This window comes from Bos taurus, chromosome 12 (assembly GCF_002263795.3).
Source record: "Bos taurus isolate L1 Dominette 01449 registration number 42190680 breed Hereford chromosome 12, ARS-UCD2.0, whole genome shotgun sequence".
Lineage (NCBI taxonomy): Eukaryota > Metazoa > Chordata > Mammalia > Artiodactyla > Bovidae > Bos > Bos taurus.
The window spans coordinates 69,511,029-69,527,413 of record NC_037339.1 but is presented as its reverse complement, the minus strand read 5'-3'; the positions used below and the strand labels follow the sequence as shown (position 1 = coordinate 69,527,413).

Below are 16,385 nucleotides of genomic sequence, written 5' to 3'. Positions count from 1 at the left end.
CACTGCTAATTTGATTCTTCAGTTGCCTGTCCAGTGAAATTATAGTTACTGACTGTTCATTATAGAGCATGAAAAAATGCAGTTGCCGAAGTCTATTTAGTGTGATTCTGATGATGTGAGAACCCTGAAAATGTTTTTTTTTTTTTTGCAGAGTTCTTCAATCTCTAGGACAAACTTGATGTTTTCATGGTCTGAGGGTATATTGAAGCATATACAGATTTTATGTTAACTGGTAATCATTCATGATGCCAAGAGCTTTAAGTGCTGGAGTGGCGAACCCTAAGGTCTGCCTTTCCAGTCTTGAATCCTAGGTCTCTCCCTTTGTCCCAAAAAGCTGTACTTTCCTTCTCCATAAAATAGAGATAATATGACCAATATCAGAAAACTTGTTCTGTAGACATAATGGAGTCAATAAAATTCTTGGTGTAACATCTAACTACATGTTAAATGATAAATAATGGCTGCTGCTAAGTTGCTAAATCACTTCAGTCGTGTCCGACTCTGTGCGACCTCAGAGACAGCAGCCCAACCAGGCTTCCTGGTCCCTGGGATTCTCAAGGCAAGAACACTGGAGTGGGTTGCCATTGCCTTCTCCAGTGCGTGAAAGTGAAGTTGCTCAGTCATGTCCAACTCTTAGCGACCCTATGGACTGTAGCCCACCAGGCTCCTCCATCCATGGGATTTTCCAGGTAAGAGTACTGGAGTGGGTTGCCATTGCCTTCTCCGAAATAATGGCTAGTTTTTTTAAATGCCACATATATTTTTTAATTAGGAAAAATAATCCAATAATGCATTATGTTGCACTAAAGTAATTGTCACAGTTTCCAGGCCCATGTGTATCACCACGTGAATGTGTATCACAGTGTTTCTAGGTTTGTAATCCCTGAAGATTTTAATGGATTTTTAAACTTTTTGGCTGCACTCTGAAGCCTATGGGATCTTAATGCCCTGATCAGGAATCAAACCCATACCCCCTGAACTGGAATCGAGGAATCTTAACCACTAGAACACCAAAGTGAAAGGTAGTGTTAATTGCTCAATCGTGTCCAACGCTTTGCGATCCCAAAGATTGTATCATCTCTCAGGTTCCTCTGTCTATGGAATTCTCCAGGCAAGAATACAGGAGTGGATAGCCATTCCCTTCTGCAGGTCGTCTTCTTGACCCAGGGAATGAACCCAGGTCTCTTGCGTGGCAGGCAGATTCTTTACTGTCTGAGCCACTAGGAAAGCCCCACTGGACTACCAGGGAAGGCCCTAATGGACACTTTCTAATGTAGGCTCATTGGGTTGGGGGGCAGTGGGGAATAGAGCTAAGTATTTCCATAGAATTTCTGAATCTTCAGGATCTCAGGTAACATGTAACAAGGATCTCAATTATTCCTGAACTCTTTCCATTAAAGATCTGGGTTCGATCCCTGGGTTGGGAAGATCCCCTGGAGAAGGGAAAGGCTACCCACTCCAGTATTCTGGCCTGGAGAATTCCATGGACTGTATAGTCTATGGGGTCGCAAAGAGTCGGACACGACTGAGCGACTTTCACACACACTCACTTCCATTAAAAGGATGGAACACACACATACTTTCAAGAAGTCCTCCAATAGCAAAATATGTGGAAATGAGCAGTAAGAACTTATGCATATTAATAAAGTTTGAATTTATCCAGACTAAAAAATTGGGAGACTGCTCTGAGCATGCAAACTTGCATGCTACAAAATGCTGTAATTTATTGAGGAAAGCTGGATTGCCAAACCTGTCCTCCTCACACTCCTTATTCTCTCCCCGCTGCTCCCCGCCCCGCCTAGAAAACACCATAACAACAGCTCGGCTGGGCTCAAATAACTGACTCTTCAGGTCCTTTCATGGACACAAAGGGCTTATCCTGAGGCCTCTTGAGCCACCAATGCTGGCCATGGTGAGACCACCAGGGACCTTGTCATTCCCTCAGCACACACACAAGGCACTGACTGCAGTTTTATGAAGTGAAAATGCCCCCAAAAAGAAAAAGTGAAGGAGGTGTCCTCAGTCATTTCTTTCCAGAGAGGGGAGCGCAGAGGAACAGGCTATTGCATCTGGATATTGAGAACAAAGCCTGAGACTCAGCATAATAGGCTGGGTCACTTGCTTTTATAAAAGCAAAGAGTGGAACTGCCTTTACTTGTCTCGGTACCACTGACCCTTGCATTTCATTGTGTAGAGATGTCAGGGAAAGTGTGTAGAAAGCATTCCAGCCTCTTTCACTGAACAATGACTTTGTCATTTTGAGCTTTTCTGTGGTGTGTTGACCCCTTCCCCCAACCCCTCCCTCAAATCCTGGTTGGACAAAAGAGATTGTTAGTTAGGCAGCCTTGCCCTGTTTGAAAGATCTCTGTTTTACGGACTCTTTAAAAGTAAACTAATTCATTTGAACTGAGTCACAGCATTTTCACGCTTTTAAAATCAACAAAAGCGTTTTAGTTAGGAATTTGCAGGGATCGAATATTCCCTGGAAATGCTAGTCCCAGAGATTTATGCACACTGCAGAGTTAAAGTGGGTTTCCTTGTTAATAGAAGGGAGAATCAATGATATTGGTTACTGGAAATATTTACAAACACTTGACCCTTGGGTTTCTGATATCAAGGTAATATACTTCACATAAGCCCACTCATATGCTCTGTTTACCTTTCTTTTTAACGAAAGATGAGATGGTTGGGTTTTTTCCCAGCATAATAGCACACTAGAAATCAGCCCCGTCAGCGTCAGCCTGGTGACAGTTAATCAGCGGGGACCTTCTCAGGCTGGCAACCAAGTGTTGCTTTTTGTATGTGTCAGCACGTGTGCTCCAGTGATAATGTTTATAGTTTAACAAGCTAATTAAGACCTAAGGAAAAAAATAAGGACCCCATTTTTATCAAACCTCCTGGTGGTGTTTAGAGCATAAAATTTTACATTGTAGCATCATTGGATGACGTCCATTCGAAAACTACAGCTGTCATTCACAATACTTTTCCCTCCTTGCCATCTTTATATTTAGAAATGATCAAACATCAAATAACTTACTCATGTTGAGGGCCATGTGCTGTTTGTTTTTTTTTTTAAATTATTTTTGTTTGAAGTGGTTCTTCATTGCTATGCATGGGCTTTCTTTAGGCGCGTCGAGCAGAGTCTGCTCTTTAGTTGGGGTGCGCAGGTTTATCATGCTGTAGAGCACTCGGGCTTCAGTAGTTGTGGCACTTGGACTTAGTTGCTCCTTAGCATGTGGTATCTTCCCCGACCAGGGATTGAACCCCTGCATTGGCAGGCTGATTCTTATCCACTACACCAGGGAAGTCCTCCATATTCTATTCTTGGGCACATTTCTTCAATTCTGTCTACCAATGAGTTTTCTTAACAAAATGAAGAGCGTGTGTGCTGAAGAACTTCCTTGATTTTTGTTAAAACCCTGTACTTAGCATTTTACGTGTGGATATATTGCTTCAGTCTATTGTGGAACATCATTTATTGTAATGTATTTATCTTGTGGTGGTTCTCCCCTTGTGAGTTTCAGGATGCATTTGTGTCTTGCAACTCTTGCTTTGGGTCTGTTGATTTAGTCTTCCTTTGATTAGCACACAAACCCAGATTCAGAGTATTCTCCTCACCTCAGAAAATCTCTCCTGGCCCTCTGGAGTAAATGTCCACAGACCAACGGTTGTGATAGATTGCTGTCAGCGTGTGTCAGTTTTCCTGCTTTTGTGCTCCTAAAATAAATGGAGTCAACACAGTACAGGTTTTTCTGCGCTGCCTTCTTTTGCTTAACATGTTTTCAAGATTTTCAAGACCTACCCGTGTTGTGGCATGTTTCAGTGGTTCTTTTCTTTCTTACTCCTTTCTGAGTCATTCTATTGTATGAAGATGCCACAATTTATGTATCCATTCTCTAGTTGATGGACATTTGTGTTGTTTGTAGCTTTTAGCAGGGAAACTTCTCTAAGAAGTGTTTATATGGCCATAGGTTATCATTCCTCTCCATCGAATGCGTATGTACGGGTGGAATTGCTCAGTCATAAGGTAAGCATTTGTTAACTTAAAATTACCATAAAACTTTTCAAGATTGTTGCACCATCTTACACACCCGCCAGCAATATATGGGAGTTCTGGTTGTTCCACACCTTTGCAATTTTTGCAACACATATTATCAGGCTTTGTGTCTAGTCTTTTTGTGGATGACTACTCTCATTGTGGTATCAATTTGCATTTTCCTGATGATTAATGATAGAGTTCTTTTTCATGCATGCTTACTGGTCATTTTTTTCTCCAGTTATGCTAGCCACATTTATTTACAACACCATTATGGATTGAATTGGCACCTGATTCAAAATCATTTGACTCTATGTAGTCAAGTCTGAGTTTGTATATACTTTATTTATTTGGCATATTTTATTTTGTTCCACTGATTTGTTTATCCTTCTACTGATACCGCGGTCTTAGTTATTGTATGTATAATGGTTTAATTCCTCTAATTCATTACGTCTTCAAGATTATTTTGATCATTCTAGATCAGTTACGTTTCTGTATAAATTTTAGAAACCTTTTAATTTGTTTTCAAAGAAAGCCTTCTGGAATTTTGATTAATATTTCCTTTTATCTATAGATCAGTTTGAGGAGTGTCTGAGGTCAGTTATATATTTGACTTACTGAGGTTCATCTTTAATTTTAGAAGTGTTTTTTAGTTTTTATAAAAGTCTTATAATGCTTTGATTGACTTCATTCCTGAATATTTGATGTCTTTCAATTGTATTTATGGAATTGTTTTTAAGATCCACTTAAATTGTCTAAAGATCCACTTTCTTGTTGCTAATATATAGAAATATAATGATTTGTTTGTGAATCTACTTTCCATTTCTTGGACTTGATTTTTCTTTTTTAATTATATAGAATTTTCTATATCTACAATCATGTCAGTTTTCCTTCTTCACTTACAATATTTATTAGTTTTATTTCCTTGTTGTGGCAGAGGTTTGAGTAAAATGTTGAAAAGAGTGATAAATTCTTGTACTATTAAGGCAAAACTGTTTCAATATTTTTCCATCAAGAATGATGTTAACTACAGTTTTTTAGGTAGACTGAATATTTCCGTTAATTTCTAAATTCCAGAGAATTTTACTGTTTTTAAAAATCAAGACTAGGTCTTGAAATTTGGCCAATATTTTTTCTACATTTGTTGAGATAATCATATGATTATTCACCATTAGTCTTTAAGTGTGATGAATTATACCAAGTGATATTTGCAGGTTAAATTAACCTTATATTGCTTAAATAAACTACAGCTGGTCATAATGTGTAACGTATTTTTTTCTGTACATATCACTGTATGCAGTTTGTTAGTATTTTGTCAAGTATATTTTCATTTCTTCATGAATTATATTGGTTTATACTTTTCTTGGAATGTTTTGCCAGTTTTTGGCATCAAAGGTATGCAGACCTCATAAAAATACATGAGAAATGTATCTTTTTGTTAATGTATTTTCTTTTTTTCATTTTTTGCCTTACCTCAAGCTTGTGGGAATCTCAGTTCCCTGACCCGGGATTGAACCCCAGGCCATGGCAGTGAAAGCTTGGAATCCTAACCACCAAGCTACCAGGGTCAGTTTATGTGTCGGTTTGGCCAGGCAGCATTCCACAGTTACTCAGTCAAAAAGTAGTCAAGCTGTTACTGTGTAGATATTTTGTAAAAATGATTAAAGTGCATAATCAGTTCACTTAAGTAAGGAATCCTATCTTAGATAGTCTTGGTGGGCCTAATTCAGTCTGTTGAAAGGGCTTAAGAGCTAAGGCTTCTGTGAATAGAAAGAAATTCTGCCTATGTGAACAGTATTGGCTCCTGCCCAAAAGTTCCAGCCTATCGCTTGTAACAGCCAGCCCTGTGGGTTTCTGACTTACCTAGCCAAGTTTGATTGTGAAATATTACTTTTTTGTGTTGTTAGATTCAGTTTATTGGTGTGTCCCTTAGTGTTAAGACAGTTTGGATTATGATTTTTGTTTCTTTTAATGTCTTTGGTTTTTATATTATGATAATGTTGGACTCAAATTCCCTGGATGAATTTGGTAAAACTTTCTTCACAAGCTACTCGTGAAGCTCTCTGGGCCTATCGTCTTTTTGTGTGTGGAGCGGGGGAAATACACAGCATCTAAGCACAGCCTTAGTTGCGGCCTTCAAATTTTAATATCTGTAGATTTTTATTTTCTTTTATGTCAGAATACTTTAATTTTATTTCAATTTTGAATTAGATGATACTTCCAATGTGTTACTGAACTTCCAAGTATTTGATGATACAGTAGTTACCTTTTTGTTACTGATTTCTTATTAAATACACTTAGGTCAGAATATATTCTGTACTCTTTCTGTCCATTAAAGTTTGTTGATACTTGCTTTATAGAATAGGATATATAATTGAAAAGAACATCTAATGACTACCTTATCGTGTATTTCTTGATTAGGTCATGTTTGTTAATGATGTTTTAAAAAGATTTTATATCTCCATTGATTTTTTTTTTTTTTTTAAACTTGTTTATCCTATTAGTTTTTGAGGTAGGTAAGTTTAAATCTCCTATGGGTATGGCATTGTGTATTTCTACTAAGCTTTGTCAGATTTTGCCTTACACACTATTTAGCTATGTTATTAGGTGCATATAAATTTGGGTTTAGAAAAAAATCTATTGGATAAAATTGGCCCTTTATAATTTTTTAAAATTTATTTATATTTTAATTGAAGGAGAATTGCTTTACAAAATTTTGTTGTTTTGACCCTTTATTCTTATGAAATGTGTTCCTTTATTTCTAGCAGTCCATCCTAACTTCAAGTTAGATACTCCAGCTTTCTTTTATTTAATTTTTTTATGAGGTACCTTGTTCAACATTTTATTTCCACTTTTATGTGGATTATTTTTAAGGTGTGCCTTTTAATTTTTTAGTTATCTTATTTATTTTAAATAAATTTATTTATTTTTTAATTGAAGGATAATTGCTTTACAGAATTTTGTTTTCTGTCAAACCTCACATGAATCAGCCATAGATATACATGTATCCCTTCCCTTTTGAACCTTCCTCCCCTCTCCTGCCCCATCCCACCCCTCGAGGTTGATACAGAGTCCCTGTTTGAGTTCCCTGAGACACAGCAAATTCCCGTTGTCTGTCTGTTTTACATATGGTAATGTAAGTTTCCATGTTACTTTCTCCATACATCTCACCCTCTCCTTCCCTATCCCCATGTCCATAAGTCTGTTCTCCATGTCTGTTTCTCCACTGCTACCCTGCAAAAAATTCTTCAGTACCATTTTTCTAGATTCCATATATATATGTTTGTATATGATATTTATCTTTCTCTTTATGACTTACTTCACTCAGTATAATAGGCTCTAGGTTTTTCCACCTCATTAGAACTGACTCAGATTTTTGAATTATTTCATTTTTAGCTGTGCTGAGTCTTCATTGCTGTGCTGGCTTTTGTCTGGTTGCAATGAGCAGGGGCTACTCTGTTAATTGCCGTGCACAGGCTTCCTGTTGTCGTGGTTTTTCTTTTTGTGGAGCTCAGGCTTCAGGGCATATGGGCATGTAGTTGTGTTAAGGTGGCCCTTTTTAAAATAGCAAATAGATGGACTCTGTGTCTTGAATTTCATAATGAGCTCAGACCCTGAGAAAGGTTAGACAGGAAGTATTGATCATTGAGATTTGCTGAACACAAAGGAAGGGAAAAGTGCACTATGTTTTCCTAATGGTTTCTGTTGTGTTGGGTCAGGAACTGTAAACCAAATCTCACCATTTACTCTTCAGTGGAGCAAAGTGTGACTCAGGATTAAGGGCTAACTGAAGAATTACACAGGTTTCGCAGCCAGGGTGGATGCCTCAGAAAAGATCTGAGGCAGTCAAATTAGGGATGAAAGGGATGGGTAATGAATCCTAAGGACAGCACACGTTTAGAAAACTTAATTCATACTAGAATGTGTATGGATCTCATCATACAGATAAGACACACTAACTTCCCATCATTTTCTGATTTAACAGAATTAATTGGGTTAGGTGAGGTGAAGAGAAACAGGTGATAAACGAAGGGTCTGGAACCAAACCAGAGCTGGTCTCTAAACTCCCGTGAGCATTCAAGATACCATCTTTGCTTAACACCTGCAGACTCAATAATATTAACTCTAGGTCAGTATTAGATTTAGGACCTTACACCAAAGAGCTTTCCTTGTTTTTCTCTTTACTAATATTTATCCTGTGTTTGAAGGTTACTGAATATTGATTCATAGAAATTACATTTTATTTCTTAATACTTGGAGAGTTTTGTGTAACCTGTTCAAGATTTTAAAACAAGTACCTTGTATTATCCTAGCAGTACAATTGATGAGATAGTCATTTCATTGAAAGGTTATTTTTTTTATCTCACATGTTTCCAGAATAAATAGAATCACTCCTACACCCACATCAGCAGACACCTTACTGATCAAAACTCGGCAGCATTTGTTTCTTTCCCTAAATCAGAAGAAACTTGTGCCAAGAGATGAATCTTGTTTATGGCATTTAAGTCATATCTTCCATATAAATCAGTAGAAGTTTAAGGCAGTCAGGATGATTTGTACTTATTACAACTTCGAACAAAATTCTTAAGAGTCTGACAGGAAAATTCAAAGGTTTGAGAGTCTTCTGAGGTGTTAGCAGTCTTAATGTCCCTGATTTTATTTTTTAATACTGTACACAGATAATAAAAGTAATGTCTACTTATTACGTGACTTTATGATTAAATACATATTTCACATTGTGCCTAATATGAGCATGAGCGAGAGAGAGTTCAAATAAGCATGGAGTGAGCCAAAAGTATGGATTGCATATTTATTTGCATAAAATAAGAAGAATACATTTTTACTGCTGTTTATAGAAAACATGTTCTTTGGCACGAGCTTCACAAAGACTAGCAGGAATAGAATCCTGTGGAATTAAGTTGAAAGTAAAATGTGGGTAGATACCTAGGAATTCCTACAGGACTGTAAGCAATTTGGAATTTAAATACTAAACAGGCAAACAGGCCCTCATATTTAAAACTGTGTTTGTGAAAGGAATACATTAAATCTGCAATATTAGAATATAGTGTTAATTGTAGACTTAGAGAATTCCTGGGGAAACTTTAACCCAAATGTATATATTGAACTTATAAAACTTAGTCTCATTTTGTGTTCTTGGGGTTTATGTATTTATGACAATTAAATTGGGTTGTTTTTTAATTTTTTTTTTTACGCTTATGAAACTTTTCTTATTTAAACAGTATTTATTAAAATATGTAAGTGTCTATTAAACAGTGTTTATTAAAATGTGTAGCATTCAATTTTTTAAGACCTTTTCCTGATCTGTCTGCTTTTTGAGGTGAGCAGGCTCTTATGCCCTAATTAAGTAGTAAACACGGAATGGTCCCTGCATGGAAGAGACCCGTGTAACCCTAAGAAATTCAACAGAAATAGAAAATGCAGATAAATGGGTGAAAATATAATAGGGGATGATATTTAGATCTTAACTTTTTTATTATGAATTTTATGTGTATATGGGATACCATAGCAGGCAGAAATTAAAAGGACAGGCTTGGAGTCAAAATGAATGAATTATCTGACTTTGAGCAAATTACTAAACCTCACTGAGCTTTTAAAAGAGAAATCTCCTATTCAGATTTGATATGAGAATGAAATTATATAATGCCTGTGAAATACTGGAGAGGTGGCACCCATAGGGAGCCTTATGAATTATCTATTATTGGTAATTTGAGGGTGAGGTAGTCACCACCACTTACTTGGTTGTCAACTTAATCTAGGAAATGGTGGAATTTCTTCAGTGATAGAGAATTTGCTGTGTGCAGTAGGAATAAAGCAGTTATTTTAGTTTTCACATTTTTCGAATGGTTTTTACACAAAGCCATTAACATTTTTTCAGAAAGCATTTCTTTTTCCCTTTCTCTGCCATGTTTGTATACTTAGCTTATTTAGATGCCACTGTGTTTTTGACAGAAACAGCTGCTGTCCCGAGACGGCATCTGTTCAGAGGTGCTCATCAGATTTCCCTTCCACATGTGGTGGTGACAGGGTCCTCAGTCTTAGTCATCTTGATGTCCTAACCAGGCTGCTTGCTCCAAGAAGGCTGACCTGAGGGAGGACACAGTTGAATTTCCGGGGATTCACAAGTTTGCAAATTCTAGCTTTTTTCCTTACTATCAACTACCAATTCATACTGCATGGAATAGAAAATATCATTCACTTGGATTGATAAGCACACCACTTTTTCCCTTGGTCTCCCAAATGCTTAACATTTTTATAACAGTTAAATATTCACACAAAAGCTGAGTTTTTGCTCAGATTAAGAGTGTTGGAGTGTCTTACCCTTCCTGGTAGTATTTGAGAAGGTTAGCCCCAAGCTCTGTCTGAGATGGCACGATACCTGGGTAATGGATTTTGCTTTCCGGGTGTAGGTTGTCTTTGGCTGCAAAGAAAATAATCACTCCTCATTGTCCATAATGACCATATTCTCTCAGGTGAAAAACTGGATCGAATAATTGTTTGAAATGCACACTTTGAATCTTTAGCATAATGATAGAAAGTTGGCTGTAGGTTTGGGGGAGGATTAAATTTATCACAGTGACTCACGCCCAGACTACCCCTGGCTCTGTGACTTATGCTTTGCATTCGACATCAAGTTGATTTTGCTCTCCATCTACAAAATGAGATAATTATGCTGTTACTCAGTAGGGTTACTGTGATGAATAATGAGTTAATACATGTGATACTTTGAATGTGCAGACCTATGTACAGTCAGCACTCATAAACAGTCACTACAGACAGAAAACCACGAAAGAAGAATTCCAACTTTCAAAGGTCAATATTTGAGTGTTTCTTCCTTTTCTGAACTCAGAATTTGTAACCAACCACTTTTATCCCTCCATGTATAGCTGAGGCTTCTGGTTTCCTCATCTGTGATAGGATGACAGCTGACTATCTCATAGTTTCTGTTTTCTGAGCCTCAGATATTCTCATCTTTTCCAAATGGTACTGCCTGCGCTTTAAGGCTACTTAGTCGATCAAAAGAGCTTATACCTAGAAACTTCGTACTTAGCCCAGTGTTTCACACATGGTAAGTGTACAGTAAACACCACGAGGACCACCTTTTTCCAACATATCCTTTGAGGAAAAGGAGTTTAATCCTAACAAAACAACCCAATAAATTTTATTTTTTAGGAGAATGGCTGGATAAACAGGCCCTTGTTTCTATATTTTCTCTTTCAGACATTTCTACAAGTGATTGGTGTGGTGGGCGTGGCAGTGGCAGTGATTCCTTGGATTGCCATACCCCTGGTTCCCCTTGGCATTGTTTTCTTTGTTCTCCGGCGATATTTCTTAGAAACATCACGTGATGTCAAACGCCTAGAATCTACAAGTGAGTACCGGGGCTCTCAGGTTGGGATGTCAGTGCAGACTGACTTCCATTTATGATAATTAACCAGAACCCTGAAATCCTGCAGACTCCGTTTTGGAATTTCTCACCAAGTCTACATTTGGTAATGGCATATTAGGGGCCTTATGAGTCAGTGTGGCCCGTAAGGCACACGGAGCGGGTAGTGTGTTAATGGCAGCTTTGCATTATAGCACAAGGAAAACGAATGTGAGCACCGTGAGGATAGGGACCGATTTTGTCTTGCTCATCACATGCTTCCTAACATAGACCAGCCACTCAGGAAAAGGAAATATTGCATCATTTTTCTAAAAAGGAAAATAGTGCATCATGTTAGAAGTAATGATCTTTTTCAGGAGATGCACAGGTAGCAAAGTGATATCCTGATGATATTAATACAACACAGGTTATCACTCGTCCCTGACAGAGGTCACAGGTTACAGTCTACCTATGGAAAAAAACAGCTTACAGCCCTGTTAACAATGGAAATGAGAACCATATGTGGTCCTCACTGCCTGGCAGCCCGCAGCCTGTTCCCTGATGATCAGGATCCTGACCCTGCTGCTTGTGGTCTCTGGGTTCTTTGAAAAGATGGCAGGAAGCAAGTGGCCAGTCATGTGCCACCAGGCCCAAACCCACATGAAATCACTCAAAAGAGAATGACCACTGAGGCCATGCCAGATTCTACAAGGGTGATGTGAGTGTCTCATGCCACAGTGACCTGCAAATTCCTCAGGTATTCAGCAGGGCAGTTATAAGAACATCCGTCAGTTTGCCAGAGAAGAAGACGCCTTAATTGCCCGGGTCCTGCGGTCACAAGGGTGGTATAGTGCCAGGTTCTCTGTGACCCACCCAGAGACTCCTGGTGCAGGGGCAGGATGATGCTGTGAGACGGCAGACTGTCCGCTCACCTCACTTATCGCACCCTGTCCTCTGCCAGCCCTTAAGTTTCTAATCTTTTGGTGGTGACAGCACAAAGTTCATCAAAATTCAGTGCAGTGAGGACTCTTTATGGAGGATTAAGTTTAAAAATGATAATCAAAAATTAGAGAATTATAACTTCTTACCTGGAGGGATGTCAGGGAAGAATAGGGAGGGAGGCAAGATTGAGGAGGACCTTGATGAATGAGTTAGTACAGAAATGTGTTATCTAAATACAGGTCCAAATTGAATTTGATCAAAGATGACTTTGAAGGGAATCTGTTATATGCAGGTCGTGAAAGTGAAGCTTGGGATGAGGAATTATTTGAGGGTCACAGTAGGTACTTTGCCAGGCAGTTGCCAAGAAGCCCTGGGTGTGCCCCTGGGGAAGATGAATGACCAGCCAAGCTCAGGAAACAGTTGACTTCCTTGCGTGCAGCCTCCCTGACGTTCTCTGTCGTGTGTCTGTCTCTGCTTCCCAGCTCGGAGCCCGGTGTTTTCCCACTTATCATCTTCTCTCCAGGGACTCTGGACCATCCGGGCATACAAAGCCGAACAGAGGTTTCAGGAACTGTTCGACTCACACCAGGACTTGCACTCAGGTCTGTAGAATTCTGGAAATGATTTCAAAGGATGGGATATGCTGCCTTCTGAGGCCTGACCTCCCTCTCAGGTGGCCCTGCTGGCCGCACCTCTATGCCACCCCGTGTTCCCCTCTGTAAACCTGCCTCCCCCAGCCCTTCCTCTCAGAACCCTGTGTGTGCTCCCCTCTTCCCCGGTCACCCCCTGCTTTTCCTCCTCTTACTACCTTGCATTGTCCAACTGTCACCACATCCTATGGCTTTGGCCCTTTAAGAAGGATGTCCACAAACTTATAAAAAAACACACACAGTCTTTGTTGCAGCTACTCAGCTTTGCTATTATAGCACTAAGGCAGGCAAAAAGAATACATCAACAAATGGCTGTGATTATCTCCGAATAAAACTTTATTAAAAAAGCAAGCTGTGTCCATTATTGGCCCACAGGCTGTTAGTTTGCCGACTCTTTTCTGAGCATGCTGTAGTTGGTCATTCGTGTCTGACTCTTTGCGACCCCATGGACTACAGCACGCCAGGCTTCCCTGTCCTCCACTGTCTCCAGGAGTTTGCTCAAACTCATGTCCATTAAGTCAGTGATGCTATCTAAACATCTCATCCTTTCAGAGCATTAAGGAAAATAATTTCTCCATTATCAGATATGGCATCCAGAATTTCCTCTACATTAAAAAAATCCTGGTCCAACTGATGAAATGACATTTGGAAAGCCACATGCAGATACTGTTATCTAATGGTCCTTCAAATACTGGCTCCTAAGAATTAACACAATGTGGGGCCCTGTAGTAAGTGCAGGCAGTGCTGGAAACAGTGCCAGGTATGCTGTGCCAGCATAGACTTGGGAACAGTCAACTTTATGAGAGGATAAGCCTCACGTGGAGCCCAGTACCACGAGACACACAATGATGAGACCATTTTTGTATGTTAATCATTAGGATCATATTTCTCTTTATAACCTGTGGCTTGAAGTTTCCAGTGTCTGCTTCCCACAAGGCTCCTGGAGTGATTCCTATGTTCCCATACACTGTCATGTCAGAACCTAGCTTGTTGCAATCCTCAAGGTGCTTGAGCCTATAACTTTGCTGTCCTAACTTGTGTAAAAATCTTCTGTGGTTCACCTGTGCAGAAGACCCCATCCCAAATCAAAGCAGCCTACGTGATACCTCTGCTTATTCATTCTGCTTATTTCTGTCCTCAAATCCAGAGGCTTGGTTCTTGTTTCTGACGACGTCCCGATGGTTCGCTGTGCGTCTGGATGCCATCTGTGCTGTGTTTGTCATTGTTGTTGCCTTTGGGTCCCTGATTCTGGCAAAAAGTAAGTGCATCACTGTAGTTTGATTACAGTTACAGCTTCATTTGCAGTTATTAATTTACCTTATTGCCCCTTTGTCTAATATACGGTTTCGTTCTAATGAATTGTGTTAAAGTGTTTGCACCATGTGATTCTGCCGTGTGGCCCCTGTAGAGGAGTCATTTGTGTCTTGATGAGGCTTTTGGTGAGACTTCTTGATGTGTTCTTTGGTCCCTTTAATCTGTCTTCAGTGGGATGAATTCAGCCTAGCAACTGACCTTCTGTACATTACTGATAGCATTTTAGGTTGGGAGGAGAGAAACAAGTTTGCTGTTAAGCTTTTTGTCCAGCTTGTGGCTTTAGGACTGCTCGGAGGGTGTACTGCGGTGAGAAACATTGTCTGTAGGAAAGAACACCATCCTCACTGCTGTGTGCGTACCAGATGAGCGGGTGGTGTTGGTGTGCATGGCATGCATTCACCATCCCTATTGTGAATTACTATTCCATAGTAATAACACTGAATCATTGGGTTTAATAATGGAACAACAAGAGCAGTATTCTAGATTTAAAAGCAGTGGCTCTTAGAACCAATTGACTTGTTTTTCGTGGTTTTCAACTGTGGCTGCGTTGCACGTAAAAAGTGGAATTACATGATGATCCTTGAAACCATAGTGACGAAAGTCTGCCTGATGACGTGTTTCTTTCCCTACATCGTAACTGTCAAGAGTATGTCAACCCTGTCAGGATTAATATGCTCTTTTAATAGTTTTCTGTGTTCATAGTGGTTGTTTTATTTCTTCTTCTTTTTTTTTTTACTTTCATGGTCTCTATCAGTAGTTAGTAAAAGTAACACTATCTGTGTGCCAGTGATCTAGGCACAGTGACAGATGGAGTCCAGTTCAGGGTTAACAGTGGGACTGAAATGTTTCCTTTCTTCTTCCTCATTTAGCTTTGGACGCTGGTCAGGTTGGTCTGGCGCTATCCTACGCCCTCACGCTCATGGGGATGTTCCAGTGGTGCGTCAGGCAAAGTGCTGAAGTTGAAAATATGGTGATGTTACCTTTTAGCCTTTTCCTTAACCTTAAATGACATAAAGGCAATTATTATGTAAAAAAAACTCTTAAAACTTTTTTACATCATAGCTAACAGGGTTTGTTAGATCCTTCCAGCATCTGTTTAACATTTATTTAAAATAAAATATATACATCTTTTGTCAGTGTTATGTATGCCACGTCAGCTGGTTTTATATTCATCACAAGCTGTCTTCAAATTTAATCCATGTCTCTGTAGGAGGGAGTTTCTGACATCCTGCAGAAGATACAGCTTATTTCTTAGAGGCTTGTTTACATTTGTTATTTAATAGTTTAAGAATTTAGTATTTTTGAGGTTTATTTGTTCAATTAATTTAATTATTCCCCACCATCTCCATTTTAGAATGTCTCCTTGTATGTGTTGAATGCCTGAACTTACCGATGGCCCTTCTTTTGGAAGGTGCTATCAAAGGTGTCAAGTTCGGTTTGTGTAGGAGGCCTTGGAGAAGGAAATGGCAACCCACTCCAGTGTTCTTGCCTGGAGAATCCCAGGGACACAGAGCCTGGTGGGCTACCGTCTCTGGGGTCACACAGAGTCGGACACGACTGAAGCGACTTAGCAGCAGCAGCAGTCAATATGTAAATTGCTTCCTTTTTTGAATATTTTCATTTTCTCCTAAAGAGAGAAAAATGATGAAACTGAAATTTGTCTGTTTCACTCTCTAATAGAATAGAAAGTAGCTAATTATTAAAATGAGATGTAGTGACCATCCAGTTCTATTCATCTACAACAGATGATCCTTCTCTAGCAAAATATTAGTAATGATTTCTGTCCATACATACTGTTTTCATTGACAAGTATGTCAATGCAAATAAGTTTTAAAAACATATATGAAAATTGGGTCACATAGAGTATTCAATTTCTCTAGGTCATTTAGTCTTTATATAATGTTGAACATGGTAGCCATGATAAATGTGCTACAAGACAATGAAAAGGTTACACATCATCGTAGTACTTCTGTCTTTTGTAGATGCTAAGACCTGAGGTATTGTTAACTATAGAAATGCAGATATAAAGATACAAAAGCAGAAGTTTCATTTATAACCT

General features: G+C 39.0%; 1 protein-coding gene across 3 annotated transcripts in view; it reads left to right on the top strand.

The window, feature by feature from the left end:
• The window catches only part of LOC515333 (ATP-binding cassette sub-family C member 4), a 185,629-nt gene that overhangs the window by 138,821 nt on the left and 30,423 nt on the right, over positions 1 to 16,385 (top strand). For 2 of the 3 annotated variants that reach the window (XM_010810905.4, XM_002691921.6), the window contains 4 exons: positions 11,276 to 11,426; positions 12,845 to 12,964; positions 14,160 to 14,270; positions 15,196 to 15,296. In XM_010810905.4, the coding sequence (XP_010809207.2) occupies positions 11,276 to 11,426; positions 12,845 to 12,964; positions 14,160 to 14,270; positions 15,196 to 15,296 (483 nt within the window). The remainder of the gene's footprint in view (positions 1 to 11,275; positions 11,427 to 12,844; positions 12,965 to 14,159; positions 14,271 to 15,195; positions 15,297 to 16,385) is intronic. The other variant, XM_010810904.4, reaches the window with a different exon arrangement.